This window comes from Microchirus variegatus (genome assembly GCF_963457635.1).
Source record: "Microchirus variegatus genome assembly, chromosome: 22".
Classification (NCBI taxonomy): Eukaryota; Metazoa; Chordata; class Actinopteri; order Pleuronectiformes; family Soleidae; genus Microchirus; species Microchirus variegatus.
In genome coordinates, this window is record NC_139823.1 from 18,766,569 (window position 1) to 18,784,660 (window position 18,092).

Consider the following 18,092-nt stretch of genomic DNA (forward strand, 5'->3'; position numbering starts at 1 on the left):
ACTTTTTTTTTTTTTTTTTCAAAACAAGTTCTTTTTAGACCAATATTGACATATAAATACAATTAAATTGTTTTTTAATAATTTGATTTGAGATGGTGCCAAAACTGAGCCAAAAGTGAGAACGCCCAGACATCTCTTTACTAAAACCTCTGTAATTTCACTCTGCTTCACTTCAGCAGCATCAGACTTTGCACAGCTCATGTCCACATGTTGTTACATGACCTCCGTGTGTTTTTAAGCTCCTACTGCATATTTTAAAGGTTACATTTGCTTTAAAATGCAATATTTTTTTAGGCGAGAGAGAAAAAAATCCTTCAGTTACGCTGTGTTCCATGTACTTTTACTCTGACACAGTGGCATCTACAGTGAAACGTACACCTCTGGTGGAGTCTCACAAGCGTTATCTTCATTTTGATACCAAGATAATCCACATAGAGCTTGTAACTGTAGAGATTTACTCTATTTAGTTTGGGCATGACATTTTGGAGCAGGGACTCCAAAAAGAGGGTCAGGGAAGAAGAGGTTAAACAACAAAACAAGAAAAAAAAGACAGTGGCTGAAGAAAACACTCTGACTGAGATCTGACTGTGTGTGTGTGTGTGTGTGTGTGTGTGTGTGTGTGTGTGTGTGCAGCCTACATTAGGTCAAACCAGATCATGGGCTGGGGTGAGAAGGCCATAGAGATCCGCTCTGTGGAGACGGGACACCTGGACGGAGTCTTCATGCACAAGAGAGCTCAGAGACTCAAGTTCCTGTGTGAGAGGAACGACAAGGTGAGGGGGAAACTCTGCGTCTACATACACTTACGAGCCGCATTTAGACACAAAATGGCTGCCAACAGGGAGAAAACACACAAACAAAAGTGTCGCCTCGTAAAATGTCTTGAACTCAAATGACCCTGGCGGCCAATGAGCATTTAGTCTGGTCACGAGGGTGTGAAATGAAAACTAAAAACACACATTTATTGTGGAAAATTCTGCAAAAACATGCAGAAATAACTAATTAACACTTGATATTGATTGGACAACGTCTTCAGAGTGGGTTCACGTCTTTATCTTCACTGTTAGATGGACTTTTCCAACAGGAAATTGGAGTTTGTAAACCACTCACTCTCCCACACCAAACCCCACAGAGAAAATCAGTGATTTTAACATCACAGCACACAGGAGTTGTTGATTCACTGCTGCCTCCATCACTAAGTTCAAATGTCTTATTTTGTCAATTCGGCTTTTGAAAACCTTCACCCAGATTCACGTCAGTGGCACAAAGTGACCACACGAGGCAGCAGTAGACCAGCAGCTCCTGTGTCCCTGTGAGCTAAAATCACTGATTTTCTCTATGGGCTTTGGTTGAAGAGAGTGAGACATTTCTTTGGGGAAAAAAAGTTGTAGAAATTTTTTTTTTCTCTCAAAATTTAATTTTTTTCTTTCAACATTTAATTTTTTTTTCTCAAAATTTAATTTTTTTTCCTCAAAATTTCATTTTTTTTCTCAAAATTTCATTTTTTTTCTCAAAATTTCATTTTTTTTCTCAAAATTTCAATTTTTTCTCAAAAAAGTGTATTTTTTTTCTCAAAAGTTAAACTTTTTTTCTCAAAAGATTAATTTTTTTTATTTAATTTTTTTCCCTCAAAATTAAATTTCTTTCTCATATTTTTTTCCCCAAGATTTTATTAGTTTTTCTCAAAATGTTAATTTTTTTCTAAAAATTATTTTTTTCCACTCAAAATTATATATTTTATTCTTTTTCAAATATATCATATATTAATCATTTTCTCTATGGGCTTTGGTGTGGGGGAGTGAGTGGTTTACAAACGTCATTTTACAGCCTGTAAAGTTCGATGTAACAGTGAGACGTGTTATTTCAGGGTCACGTCGACTCACGTCACGTTTGTTTTCAGGTCTTCTTTGCGTCCGTGCGTCAAGGCGGAGCCAGTCAGGTTTACTTCATGACTCTGGGACGCACGTCCCTCATGAGCTGGTAGTTCGACGCCGCGGCACCAGCAGACGACGATTGTGACTGCGATACTGACACCGATGAAGAAGACGACGAAGACGACCAAGCCTGAGCTGGAGAAGCCTCGGGTAAACAAACAAACAAACAAACAAACGGATCGGACTGTAACCACGAGAAGAAGCAAGGGATGATGGGCGTGTGTGTGTGTGTGTGTGTTTCTGTCACTCGGTGTACTCCTTATAAAGAAAACCTCCCCCCCACCTCCTCTTCCTCCTCCTCCTCTTCCTCGTCAGGACGTGGGACCTGTCGCCCGTCGACGGTAAATCTTTATGTGTCATAGTAGAAGTTTGCGTCGGACGAGGAAAAAAACGTGAATAACGTACGTACGTGCCACACCTTCAGGTGAAGTTAAAGGTCCAGTGTGGAAGAGTTAGTGACATCTAGTGGTGAGACGGCAGATCTGTCCTTCTCTTCGTTGGTTTGTCTGCGTGAGTACGATTCTTCAGAAACACTGGTTTGTTCCGGCACAAAATGGCCGCCTGGGTGAACGTGTCTTTATTTTAAAGTAGTGCTGGGTTGCGTTAACGACGGTTAACCCGCGTCAACGCGAGTCTCTATAGTAACGCTAAGGCACGCGTACGCGGTACACAGGTACGCTGGTCATTTGTAGCGCTGCTCTTTTCCTCTCCAGTTCGACTGTAGGGGCGCTAACGGCGCTAAAGGAGCTGACGCAGCTAGCGGAGCTAACTGGTAAACGGTGCCACGGCGCGTAAAACATGGCGTCACGCGCGTCTTTTACCGGTCAGTCATCACAGAAACGCATCATGCATTAATGTGCGTTAACGTTAGCTACGTAGCAGTTTAATAAACACATCGCTCCAGTTCAACTGTAGCTAACGGAGCTAACTGGTAAACGGTGCCGCGGCGCGCAAACACGACGTCACGCTCGTCTTTTTCCAGTCAGTCGTCACGGAAACGCTCCGCGCGTTAATGTGCGTTAGCGTTGACGCCGTTAACGTGGCTATTTGTAGCGCTGCTCTTTTCCTTTCAATAAACGGACCGCTCCAGTTCCACTGTAGGCACGCTAACGGGCGCTAAAGGAGCTAACTGGTAAACGGTGCCTGGACTTCCGGTGCGGCGGTCGCGTAAAACACGGCGTCACGCGCGTCTTTTACCGGTCGGTCGTCATGTGCGCTAACGTTAACGTGCCCAGCGCTATTTTAAAGACAAACGCGCGTATCCTCAGTCTCTCGTCACACGCTGGACCTTTAACTCGCGTTAAAGCATGTTAGCCTTTCTTCACGCTCACCGTTTTTGTTTGTTTTGTTTGTTGTTTTTTTTGCTCCCGTAAAACGATGTAAAACAACAAAAAAAAATCTGCCTGCGTCTTCACTTTTTTGCCTTTCTCCTCGTTAAAGTGAAGACTTTTTAAGGGACCTTCTTGATATAATATCCACGCGTTAACAGGGTACAGGATATCAGTGTGTACAGACGCTAACTCTCCCGGCGGCGTTTTTAACCCGACACGCGTCGCTTTACGTACCGTCGGTCGCGTCGGAGAGACGTAGCCCTGTTTACGACCGCATGTTGCTCTCTCTTTTTTTTTCTTTTCTCTGTGTTATTAACAACATTAGCCCCCTGTTTATTTTTGTTTATTTGTTTTTAAATACACTGTATATTTTGTACGTGACTCGCTGCACATCAATAAAGCATCAGAACACATTATAAGGACGCACCGATAAAAAGATGACTTTTAAAGGGGGGAATCCGCCGTGTGTGAGAACTAGTGACATCTGGTGGTGAGGTCGTGCACGCGACGTAACGGCTCCGTTAACGATTAGCGATTTTTTTACACTATTACTCAATTCCTACCCTTTAAATGTCACACACTGGTCCTTTAACTCGCCGACGTGCTCGCGACCATGCGACGATGACGACGACAACAAAAACGTGGGGTTTGTCGGCGGGGAAAAAAAAGGCGGATTGTCCCTTTAAGCGTCATCACTCATAAGTAGGGCTAGGATAAACTGTGAAATTAGCAGATTAATTGTTAGCAGGCGGCCGTTATAGTAGCATGGAGGCCGGCGGGCGGACGTGACGGCGAGGGACCGAAGGCGAGCGACGATGTCACTGATGAGGGTTTTGGGAAGAATCACACTCCACGCACACACACACACACACACACACACACACACACACACACACATGAAGAAGCTCCATTATTATCAATCATCTAAGAGGAAACTTAGAAACAAATCTCAAGCTGATCAATAATCGTCATATTTTTTTATTTGTCCACAAACCAAAGATGTTCACCGTCATATCTCGCGTTTAACAAGTTCAAATAACGGATTTAAATTTCCCGTATCTTTAAAAAATAAAAAATAATCCCACAAACCAAAGATAATTCCAATTACAGTCACAGGAGAGTAAAGAAAAGGACATAAATCACATTAAATGAGTTAAAAATGATAAACTGAGCATCAAAATATAGTTTTTGCAGCCAGAGTCTGAAACTTCTGGACAATTTTACCTTTTTTTAAATCTCATTTTTCCTCCTCAATCGCTCCCTGAAACTAAAGTTTTGTTGTTTTAAAACCCAAATGTCTTACAACAGTGTTACGGCAGCATCTTCTGAAACCTCGGACGTTAGTTTTTTATTTACTCAGCGACTTCTGTCGCCTTCACGTACGTCGGCGCACGTTAGCGACTGCGGCGGCGGGAGTGTTTTTTGTTTAACGCGATTATTATGTTGACAATGTTTACAAGACGTTTTTTGTTTAAACCAATGTGCATCAATATGAATATTTATGGTTTATCTTGAAGGTAATTTGTATTATTCCCTTTTCTTTTTTGTACTATCATTTAGACGTGTGTGTTTATTTTGTGTACGGGAACAAATCGACTTTAATCTCGCGTCGACGAGTGTGATTTTTCACGGATTCCTCGACCTCCTGCAGTGAGGCGGCGTGGAGCGAGCGTTCTCCAGCCGTCAGGTGACCTTTGCCCTCAAACCTCCTCTGTCTCTGTCTCTCTGCCACGCCTCTCTAATTTATGTCCTCTCTGTGTGTTCTATGGGAATTACTGTATTTTCCTGAAGGTCTTTTTTTTTTTTTCATTGAATAAAATGAGAAGTAATTTACAGTGTGGTGTTTTATCTCTGCATTTTTTTTGTGTTCGCCTAAAATATCACATAACTTTAAAAAGGGAAAAGGAAATCATTAGTTAAAACTCGAAAACTGCAAAAATATCAATATTAGAATGTTTTTAACATCTAAAAGTACAGATATCTTTATTAACTTTATCATATTTTGAGTAAAACGTTGTGAAAACGTCATATGATGACTTACAATAATAATAATATTGTGATAATATTGTGTCTGGACTTAAATATCGTGATAACATTGTATCGTGACTGATATAATACCGTATTGTGACTTAAACATCATGCTAACATCATATCCTGACTTAAATATTCTAATAACGCAGTATCTTGACTTAAATATCGCAATAACAACATATCCTGACTTAAATATCATTGTGATAATATCGTATCATGACTTAAATATCGCGATAACATCGTATCTTGACTTAAATATCGCGATAACATCATATCCTGACTTAAATATCATTGTGATAACATCGTATCTCGACTTAAATATTCCGATAACGTAGTATCTTGACTTAAATATCGGGATAGCATCATATCCTGAATTAAATATCATTGTGATAACATCGTATCATGACTTAAATATTGCGATAACATCATATCCTGACTTAAATAACACGATAACATTGTATCCTGACTTAAATATTCTGATAACGTAGTATCTTGTCTGAAATATCGCAATCATGTCGTATCCGGACTTAAATATCATTGTGACAATATCGTATCATGATTTAAACATCGCGATGACATCGTATATTGACTTAAATATTCTGATAACGTAGTATCTTGACTTAAATATCGCAATAATATCGTATCCTGTGTTCTATGGGAATTACTGTATTTTCCTGAAGTTTTTTAATTGAATAAAAAGTAATTTACAGTGTTGTGTTTTATCTCTGCATTTGTGTTCGCCTAAAATATCACAAATAACATTAGTTGTGTTGGAAAAACTGCAAAAATATCAATTATTGGAATGTTTTTAAGATCTTAAAGTACAGATATCTTTATTAACGTTCAGTTTTGATGAAAAGCTTTACGGATTTTCTCCAAAATGTCATGTTTATTTAATTTTTTTAAAAAACAACAGCTGAAACAAATTGCTGTACATCAGAGATAAATAAATGAAACATACAAACGTGTGACCTGATAGACCTTAGAACACAAAATGACCCAATAAAAAATACTGTGGAAAATATAAAAACAAAAATAAACAGGTCATACAATAAATTATAGTTAATAAATTACCAAAAAAAAAAAAAAACGAAACAAAAACTAATAAAAAAAATCCAAAACTCATTATTATAACCATGATGGGCATGTATGTCTATACATGAACCACAAGATGGCGCTGTAGTTTGCTTCACAGACCCGTCTACCTTCATGTCGCAAAAAACAGACATTTATTTAACAGTTTTTAATTTTGTGTTTTTTCTCCAATAAAATTTTGTTGTATTGTATTTTGTTGTTGCATTAAAATAAATATTTCTAAATAATTTCTTTTAAGACGCTTAAGACGTCGAAACAGGAGGAAAACAGAAGGCACGTGACACAACAGGAAATGACGTAGTATTTTTTAAAGGGAAGTTTCAGACATTTATTTATTTAACAGTTTTTAATTTTGTGTTTTTCCCCCCAATACAATATTATATAATTGTTATTCAATTTATGTTGTATTAAAAAAATATTTCTAAATCATTTAATTTAAGACGCTTAAGACGTCGAAACAGGAGGAAAACAGAAGGCACGTGACACAACAGGAAATGACGCAGTATTTTTTAAAGGGAAATTTTGAAGCACCGCTTCCGGTGTAGCGGCAGTGTCGTCTTTCAAGGTTTTAACGTTGAATTCTAACACGGTTGGAAACAGACACTAGTATTTACAGGTAAACACGCATATATACGCGACGTTAATACGCTTATTGTGTTTGTTTTTTCCCCTGTCAGGCGGAGTCATTTAACCGCGCGTTTGCCCCCTATTTTGAAGCGTCACCGGACCGGAAGTGCCCTCGTCGCTGCGTGCTGCGGTTTTGACGCAGCTCAGCTGTGTCACGCCGCAAAAAGCAGGCCGGATGTTTGGCGTCGTCGTCGCCAGTGTGTGATGGGAACATCCCGACGCTGCCTCTGCTCTCTGTCGGACACGAAGCGGCTCTGGCTCCGGCTCCGGCTCCGTCCTCCAGCTCCGGCGGCGCCTCACAGGTCAGTACCCCACACAACACGCCCTCCGAGCGGTCACGTTCCGCCGGAGGAGCCGCAGGTTGGTGTGTCGGTGGAAGCGGCTGCAGCAGCGAGGTCGTGACGAGGATGCTTCCTTTCGCAGGGGCCGTGCACGCGGCCGCGCGCGCTCCCACGCCAACGAACCGGACAATAAGCTGCACGATATTGTCAAACATCGCGATTTCCATTTTTTTTTTAATAGTAGTAATAGTAAGTTTTTCTCAATAAAACGCAATAATTAATTCCGACATAAAAATCCCCGTCAAGGAACTGGACAATTTTCTGTACGATGTTGTCAAACATCGCGATAAAAATCGCCGTTAACGAGTCTGGTGTGGCGATTGTCCTGTATCGCCATAATCGCGATTTGAAAAAAAGTAAAAAATTGTACGCAAATGACTTAAAAATGATTGTTTTGCAGCACAGTCCTAGTGATTTATACTCGTATGATTAAAAAGGGATGTTTTGTTTATTTCCAATAGATTTAATAGTAGTAATAGTACGTTTTTCTCAATAAAACACAATAATTAATTCCGAGATAAAAATCCCCGTTAAGGAACTGGACAATATTCTGTACGATGTCGTCAAACATTGCGATAAAAATCACTCTCAACGAGTCTGGTTATTGCATTTATCGCAAAAATCGAAATTGAAAGAAGTAAACATTTATCATTTATATAAATCCTTTATACAGATGACTTAATAATACTGTATTTTCTTCTTCAACCTGCAGCACAGTCCTAGTGATTTATGTATTCGTTGCTTTTCGTTGCTTGTATGCTAACATTTTTAAACGTGTAACATGTTTTTAATCGAAATCGGAATATTTTATGAATCGCTTTTAATTCACATTCAATTAAGAGTCGACAAAACATGCAGAAAATAAATAAGATAATTTATAAAATGATCAAAAATACAAAGCAGTTACAACATTTTAACGTGTTACTGAGCGACTCATGTGGAAACTGGCTGTTGGTGTCGGTTGTTTTTTCGGTTGCTGAGGTCAGAGCAGAGGTCAGAGCAGAGGTCACAAGGTCACAGAGGTCACAAGGTCACAGAGGTCACGGGGTCACGAGTTCTCCTCCTGTTGCAGAATCCTGCGTCTGCTTGTTCATGTTCATCATTTTTAGCATTTTATTTTAGATTATTTTAGATTCTTATATTCGTTTTTTAACAGAGAATTTTTATTCTTTGGTGTCGATTTTTCAAAATTGAATGAGACATTTCTTGGGACAATGGCCCAGAGTCATATATCACATCATATATCACATCATATATCATGTCGGGCTGCAGCCATTATTCGATTAATAGATTGTTAATTGTCAACTATTTTGTTAATTGATAAATTTGTTAAATTCATGTTTTTTTTCCCTCAGATTTTTGAATATCGTTCTAATATATTGTGATATCGTATCATGACTTGAATATTGAGATAATATATTGTGATAATATTGTATCGTGACTTAAATATTGTGATATAATATTGTGATATTATCACATCATGACTTGAATATTGCGATAATATATTGTGATAATATTGTATCGTGACTTAAATATTGTGATATCATATTGCAATATTATCGTATCATGACTTAAACATCGTGATAATATATTGTGATATTACCGTATCGTGACTTAAATATAATATCATAGTGTTATATTATTGTAACATGGCTCAAATATCATGATAACATCATATTGTGATAATATTGTATCATGACTTAAATATCGTGATATCATATTGCAATATTATCCTATCGTGACTTAATTATCGTGGTAATATGTTGTGATATTATCAAATCGTGACTTGCATATCGTGATAATATATTGTGATATTATCGTAACATGACTTAAATATCGTTATAACATCATATTGTGATAATATCGTATCATGACTTGAATATGGTGATATCATATTGCGATGTTATCGTATCATGACTTAATTATTGTGATATCATATTGCATTATTATCGTATCATGACTTGTACATTGTGATAATATATTGTGATATTATTGCATCATGACTTAAATATTGTGATAATATATTGTGTGTGATATTATCGTATCGACTTACTGTGATATCATATTGTGATATCTTATCGTGACTTAAATATAATAATATCACGTTGTTATATTATCGTAACATGACTTAAATATCGTGATAACATATTGTGATAATATGGTATCATGACTTGAATATCGTGATATTGTGATATTATTGTATCATGACTTAAATATCGTGATATCATATTGCGATATTACCGTATAATGACTTAATTATCGTGATAATATATTGTGATATTATCTTATCGTTACTTAAATATCGTGATATCATATTGTGATGTTATGGTACCATGACTTGAATATCGTGATAATATATTGTGATATTATCGTATCATGACTTAAATATCGTGATATCATATTGTGATGTTATCATATTTTGACTTAACTATCGTGATAACATATTGCGATATTATCGTATCATGACTCAAATATCGTGATAATATCATATTTTGGGTGATTTCCACCATTGGTACATTTCAGTCCTTTTTTTTGAGGAAAATTCTCTTTATCGAGTTTGTAGAAATGAACAAATTCTGTCTGATTCTGTCGAAAAAAGCTCATTTTAAAAGTCACAACATCAAAGTTGGATCAATACGTATATTTTACGAATAAATGAAGCGAATAAATGGACGATAATTGATGCTAGCGGAGCATTTTCACGTGTTTTTTCTATGTTTTTGTCCGACGTGACGCTGCTTTGTTCGCTCTCTGGAGCTGATGATGTGTGTCGTACTTTAAAGTGAAAGAGGATCATCCTGGTGTTGTTGCTGCTGTTGCCGGGGATCAGCAGCACACACACACACACACACACACACACACACACACACACACACACACACACACACCTGTTTGCTGCGACAGATGGCTGACAGAGTGCTCCTCTGTGTGTGTGTGTGTGTGTGTGTGTGTGTGTGGACACAGTGTCGTTGGTCAGCTGCTGTTTCAGATCAGACCTATCTCACACACACACACACACAGTGTTATTCAATCAGACAGTTGTTCCTCTTGCGTCGTCTGGAAACGACTTATTTTTACTCTGCAAACCTGAAAACTTCACTTTCAGCCGTATAAATACACACATATATATGATGTAATTCATGTGTATTTTATTGTCAGTGTAGACATGAACACTACAGTACAGTTGTTTTTGTGGCTTATGTGATCAGTCAGTTTTACGTCATCATGTTGGTGGAACTCAAACCTTCAGCCTCCACCAGGAAACTTCAAATCAACTTAGTCCATAATGTCTTTTTCAGTTAATGTATTCATTTTAGGTTATGCATATATTTAAATAATAACAAAAACATTGTATTGTGGCTTAAATAACATTGTGATAATATCGTATTGTGACCTAAATATTGTAGTTCTGTCCCGTCTTGATTTAGATATCGCGATAACATCACATTGTGACTTTAATCATTTTTGTGGTTATATCATGGCTTAATAATATTGTGATAATATTGTGTCTGGACTTAAATATCGTGATAACATTGTATCGTGATCTGAGTAATACTGTGATAACATTGTTTCGTGACTGATACAATGTCTTATCGTGACTTAAACATCGCGATTAGCATCTTATCTTGACTTAAATATCGCAACATCGTATCGTGACTTAAATAACATTGTGATAACGTTGTGTCTGGACTTAAATATCACGATAATGTCGTATCCTGACTTAAATAACACTGTGATAACATAGTTTCTTGATTTAAATATCGCAACAGCGTCGTATCCTGACTGAAATAACATTGTGATAACACTGTATCGTGACCTAAACATCGCAATAGCATCATAGCTTAACTTAAAACATTGTATCAAGACTTGATAACATCGTGATAACGTTGTGTCTGGACTTAAATATCTTTGTGACTGACATGTTGCTGATAAAACTGTGTTTTCGAGAGCAAAAATGTGTCAATAAGCAGCAAAGATGAGACTCGATCTAATCTCACAATTCCCCCGCGCACATAAAAGATTGCCTCTTCCGAGTCATCTGCCCCTAAGTGTGCCACGACAAAGAGGAGCAGGTCCACCTCCTCGTCCTCATGTGGACATCAAAGTTTGTCCCGTCGACCCCCCCCCCCCCCCCCGGCGCTCGTCCTTTCACCCCTTTGAGCCGTGGCCACACTCTCCTCTGTCCTGCTGCCCTCTCTGCTCTTTCATTCAGAGCCCTTTTTTCTCTCTGTTTGAGTCTCCACCACCACCACCTCCTCCTCCACCCCCCCCCCCCTCCTAAAGGAGGACAAAGAGAGGAGAGGGACGGTGTCTCTGCAGCCAGGTGTTGTGTATAGCTGCCCCGGGCTGTAATAGCCCCGGCCCTCACGCTGCAGCTGCCCTGCTCAGCCTCCCATTGTGAGACTCTATTGTTCGGCCGCCCCCCCCCCCCCCGCGTTGATTCATCGGCCACACAGGGGACTGTGTGTGTGTGTGTGTGTGTGTGTGTGTTGTGTACGCGTGCCTTGGGGAAACTGTGCGCCCGCAGCCACTCCCTCCTCCTCCTCCTCCTCCTCCTCCTCCTCCTCCTCCTCCTCTTGTGTCTGCGCTTCGTCGTAAAAAAAAACAGCCCGCCGCGCTGCGATTGGCGGACGAGCTGCCACTCTGGACGAGGGGACATTGTTGCTCCATCTGCTCTAACGCTCATTGTCCAACTTCATGTCCTGCAGCTCCTGCAGCTCCCGGAGGACACACAGCGTTGTTGCTTCACCTGCAGCACGGAAAACTCTTAACACTTTGGATTAAGCTGCAAAAAAGTCTGGATTAAAATGATGCACTTGTTTCTTTAAAGGCCTGGTAAGTTTAAATTGTATTTTTTTGGGGGGGATTTACACATGTAGATTCGTACGACTGAGTATTAGCGCCATGCTAAGAGGAAGAAATGATGAGAATAAAGTCATATTATCAGAAGATGTGCCAAAAGATGAAGTATTTCCTTATTTGTGAAACCGATGCCAAAGTATAACTTAACAAGATGCTCAACGTTCCTCATTTTAACGCAGGGGGAAGACTGCTCTTTCTTTGAAGAGTTCTCATGAAATGACTACTTTGTTCTTGCAATATTATGACTTTTTTCTCGTAATATTGTGACTTTTTTAAAACTTTTTTTTCTCGTAATATTGTGACTTTATTCTCGCAATATTGTGACTTTATTCTCATAATATTATGACTTTTTTCTCGTAATATTGTGACTTTTTTAAAACTTTTTTTTCTCGTAATATTGTGACTTTATTCTCATAATATTATGACTTTTTTTCTCTTAATATAATGACTCTATTCTCGCAATATTGTGACTTTTTTCTCGTAATATTGTGACTTTTTTTAAACTTTTTTTTCTCGTAATATTGTGACTTTATTCTCATAATATTATGACTTTATTCTCATAATATTATGACTTTTTCTCGCAATATTGTGACTTTATTCTCATAATATTATGACTTTTTTTCTCTTAATATAATGACTCTATTCTCGCAATATTGTGACTTTTTTCTCGTAATATTGTGACTTTTTTTAAACTTTTTTTTCTCGTAATATTGTGACTTTATTCTCATAATATTATGACTTTTTTTCTCGTAATATTATGACTTTATTCTCATAATATTATGACTTTTTTTCTCTTAATATAATGACTCTATTCTCGCAATATTGTGACTTTATTCTCATAATATTATGACTTTTTTTCTCGCAATATTGTGACTTTATTCTCATAATATTATGACTTTTTTTCTCGTAATATTATGACTTTTTTTAACTTTTTTTTCTCGTAATATTGTGACTTTATTCTCATAATATTATGACTTTTTTTCTCGTAATATTATGACTTTTTTTAAACTTTTTTTTCTCGTAAAATTGTGACTTTATTCTCGCAATATTGTGACTTTATTCTCATAATATTATGACTTTTTTTCTCGTAATATTATGACTTTTTTTCTTGCAATATTGTGACTCTATTCTCGTAATATTATGACTTTATTCTCGTAATTTCCAAATGAAATAAAATATTTTTTTTCTCTCAGTCTGGCCCTAATACTCAGTCGTAGATTCTCCCTCTACTCATCTGGGCTGGATTACAGGATTACAGGATTACACGGTTTATACGGGTGCTTTAAATCCTTCAAAGTGCTTGAAAATAGTGAGTCTAAAATGTGTGATTTGAAAAAGTGCTGGAAACCGACCTTGAAAGTGCTTGAACGCTCCTATAAACGTGAACCCTGAGGATTGATATGCTGGATTTGCCGAGTTTTGAAGCCGTAATCTGAACTGTCATTTTATCGCCACATAATCTGAGGATCCTGGGGAGTCGTTAGAGTTTGATTTAAATCTGCACCAGTGTTTAAGTCTTAAATTTGCTGCACCAAATTCCATAGGAAAAACCAGTGATTTTAGCTCGCGTGGCTACAGGAGCTGCTGGTCCACTGCTGCCTCGTGTGGTCACTTTGCGTCGCTGAGGTCAATCGGAGCGAAGGATTTCAAAAGCTGAATTTGACAGAATAAGACATTGTAACTTCGTGATGGAGGCAGCAGTGGATCAACAACTCCTGTGAACTCCTGTGTGCTGTGATGTTAAATCGACATATTTCTCTATGGGCTTTGGTGCAGGGAGAGTGAGCGGTTGACAAACCGTCGGTCTAACGGCGAGATAAAGACGTGACGGTGTTATTGTAACATGTTAGTGTCGACTTAAAGGTGATGTGTGTGAGTTTATTTTGTTATGGTTAGACTTTAACTAGTTATGGTTAGTGTGTGTGATGTGCGTGCGTGCGTGCGTGCGTGCGTGCGTGTGTGTGTTGAGGTCACATCAGGCTGATAGTCGTTGATAGTTGTTGATTCTGCTGCATCTTTCTCGCCGTCTCATTGGTCCTCTGCAGACGTGTGTGTGTGTGTGTGTGTGTGTGTGACACCAGTTGTGAGGACACCACCACCCGACATCTGTCGCCCCACGACTGGCGGGGAAAGCCTCACTCTCCCCCCCCCCCCCCCCCCCCCGCTGATTATTCTGCCCATATATTCCATCAAGTTTTGCACCACAGTGTCGTTTGTGTTACCAGACAAACCCCCCCCCCCACACACACACACACACACACACACACTCCTCCGTCTTTACCCCCCCTCTGTCATACACTCTTACACAAAGCTCTCACACACAAAGCTCCGTAAAGACTGTGTTACATATTCATCACTGTCTCTGTCAAAGGCTGCAGAGCTGTGTGTGTGTGTGTGTGTGTGTGTGCGTGCGTGTGTGTGCGTGCGTGCGTGTGTGTGATGTTTGAAAGATGCACCCACTCACCCTGGACCTCTGGAGACACACACACACACACACACACACACACACACACTCTCTGCCGTTGGTCCGTTAAGACTCGCCATCGTTCTTTAGATCTGCGACCACAGGATATTTTCAAAATAAAAGCCCCCTCCCTCGTTTCTAATTCGCAAATTACCAACTGCGTCACTTTATTTGTTCTATTTTGGTTCTTTTAATGTCGCCGTCCAGTGAAAATGTGCACGTTCACATGCGTGTTGTGGAACAATGAGGTGTTTTAGCGCTTAGTCGTTGTTTCGGCTTCTTAAAAGTGAATAATTTCTTGGTTTATTTTGCGACATTTAAAACGAAAGAAATCAAATTTGTGTTAAAAACGAGACGTTTGTGAACACAATGAGCGTCTGATCCGTCGAGAAAAGGAAGCTTTGGTGAAGAAGGTGAACTTTTGCAACACTAACATTTATAAGAAAATAATCCGTAGTAAAGTAAGAAACAGGCTTTATTTGGTTCATTTGCATAAAATGTGGCTAAACGTGACAAAAGAAATGATGTAATATTGCTAAAGATTTACCGCGTCCCCAAAAAAAAGTCACAAAATTTAATTTTATTTCTAAAAATTAATGATTTTCTCCATTTCTGATCATCACAATAATAAAAAATCACCTTGTTTAGCTCATAGTTATGGACACGAGTGATTATTTGCTGGATTATATGTCAATTTCTTTATAAAGCAACAGTTAGACCAAAGTAAAAGACGTGAAAAACAGTGAAATAAAGTCAGAATAAAAGACATTAAAGACATAAAAGCTGCTGCTACAAACAACTCTTGACTCTGACGGTGACAAACACACACAGAAGAAAACAGGTGAGTGTTTGATCACAACTTTAATATAATAATATCAGATGGCAACGTTTGTTTATTTACTTTGTGACTATAATGTGTGTTTGTAATTGATTTTATACCACATCATCATTCAAATGAATAACCGATACTGATGCCAACATCAAAATCTACCGATATCAGCCCGATACAGTCGTCATTTATGAATGTACGAAGGTGTTGACGACGCGTTATTTTGCGCCGAGTCATTTCAAAGACGTCAAATTCACACAAAGACAATAAAGAAACAAATAAACAAACCTGACTCAGCTGAAGTAGTGCAGCAGATAACCAAAACAATCGTTCCGTTTGTGATAAAAGCGTGAAATTTGGTACACGTATAGCCAAAGGCATACCCAAAACATTTGGATCGTGAATTCCCAACACGGCGCCCATGGCAGCCATTTTTCAAATTGGCCACCAGCAACGCCTGTTTTCTTATGAGTGACAGACATAATGTGATATTTTAGACATATTTACCATATATTGTATTTGGTAAATGTCTATAGGATAATTGAAAAGTATCATTTCATATTCAAGATGGCCGCCATTTCCCAAGATGGCAGCCAAAATTGGCCGGAAGCATCCTTCTACCTCACAACCGAGAGGTTTGTTATCCTAAATCGAATTCTGTGTACAATGTCACATTATATCCATCACTCGTAAGAAACACTGTTGTTTCTGAAAAAATTCATGATGCCTCCATATCCAAATGTTTTCGGTATGCCTTTGGCTGTATATGTACCAAATTTCATGCTTTTATCACAAACTGAACGATTCTTATACATATTGGAGTTAAGCTGCTGGACTGAAGTGTTTTTTATGTACATTTATACCGTCTGTGCAGAGTGAAGCATGTGATATGTGAAGATTTTCGGATTGTATCAGATTCTATAATTTAATATCCGATCCAGTGATTTTTGGTCAGTTACCGATTCCCATCCCTAATAAATTTTAGTTACTTTTATTTTGAAATTCCGTAAAATAATCATCATAATTTCAGTTCTATACAATATACAGTTTTTGGTTTTTGTTTCTTTTTTAGACCCGCCCCCTCTTGAGCAGACTAGATGCTCATTGGCCCCTTTTTTTTAAATTATTTAACCAGAAAAAAAACACATCTTTATTATGTGTTTGATTTTGAGAATCAAGCTGTTAGATTTTGTCATTTCCCCATTTGTTCTGAAAATAAGCGATTTTAGTGATTTTAGGACACAGGAGCTGCTGGTCTACTGCTGCCTCGTGTGGTCACTTTGTGTCACTGTGGTGAAGTTGAGTGATGTATTTCAAAAGCCGAATTTGACAAAATAAGACATTGTAAGTTAGCGATAGAGGCAGCAGTGGATCAACAACTCCTGTGAACTCCTGTGTTGTTGTGATGTTAAAATCACTGGTTTTCTCTATGGGCTTTGGTGCAGGGAGAGTGAGTGGTTTACGCACTTTTACTTTAACTCTCTCTCTCATTTAAATAATCAAACTTTCATCAATTTTTGCTTTAAATGCCCTGAATGCTTGAATTATGGAGAGTGATTTTTTTTTTTTAAATCACCTTTAATCTGTAGTCTGGATGACGTTAATCTGGATATTGTGTAAAAATAAAATTGAATGTATGAGTCACTGTGTGTGTGTGTGTGTGTGCGTGCGTGTGTGTGTGTAGCCGATGCTAAGTTCTTCGTCCTAATCACTCCTTTCACGTCCATTGTCTCGGGGAAGCAGAGTGGGTTGCCAGCGAGGCACACTTAAGCCCCGCCCCCCCCCCCCTCACACACACACGCACAAAACCTTCGTGTGTGTGTGTGTGTGTGTGTGTCAGCGGCTGAACGCCCCTGCAGCCTCTGTTGTGGCATTTTGGAAGGGGAGAATGCCTTCAACAGCTGTAGCTTAGCAACAGTCGCCCGGGCCATGTTGCTAGGCAGCCCCCTTTTCATAAAATGCAGCCCGTTTGGGCCCCGCCCCCTCCTCCTCCTCCTCCTCCTCCCCCTCCCCCTCCCCCTCCCCCACACACACCCCACACCCCACACACACCCCCAGCTTCAGTTGAAGTCACTTCCCCCCTGGCTTCCATCATCTGTTTTGAGCTTCATGCACATTTTCACCATCTGCAGGTAAAGTGTGACCTTGAAGCACAGAGCGTGAGCAGATTCACGGACGACGCCGTCGCATACGATGCCTTTTAATTCGTAAAAGAACACACCAAACTTGACTCCAGACGCTTAATTTAAAGCTAACACAGTAACATCTATAAGTGATTGCATTGAGTCACTTTTTGACAACCTTTTCCTCATGGAAAATGTACTTAAATCAGCGATTTTAACATAATTTAAACACCACCGTGCACAGGAGTTGATGATCCACTGCTGCCTCCATCCCCATGTTCAAATGTCCTATTTTAGTGAATTCGGCATTAAAAATCCTTCATTTGGATTAACCTCAGTGACACAAAGTGACCACACGAGGCAGCAGTAGACCAGCAGCTCCTGTGTCCCTGTGAGCTAAAATCATTGATTTTCTCTATGGGCTTTGGTGTGGGAAGAGTGAGCGTTTCCAGTT

General features: G+C 38.9%; 1 protein-coding gene across 4 annotated transcripts in view; it reads left to right on the top strand.

Moving 5' to 3' along the window:
- LOC310943111 (mitogen-activated protein kinase kinase kinase kinase 4-like) overlaps positions 1 to 2,231 on the top strand; it is a 47,654-nt gene extending 45,423 nt beyond the window's left edge. For all 4 annotated transcript variants that reach the window (XM_083908625.1, XM_083908626.1, XM_083908627.1 and 1 more), the window contains 2 exons: positions 634 to 773; positions 1,901 to 2,231. In XM_083908625.1, the coding sequence (XP_083764751.1) occupies positions 634 to 773; positions 1,901 to 1,984 (224 nt within the window). In that variant the 3' untranslated portion in view covers positions 1,985 to 2,231. The remainder of the gene's footprint in view (positions 1 to 633; positions 774 to 1,900) is intronic.
- Positions 2,232 to 18,092: the final 15,861 nt, after the last annotated feature.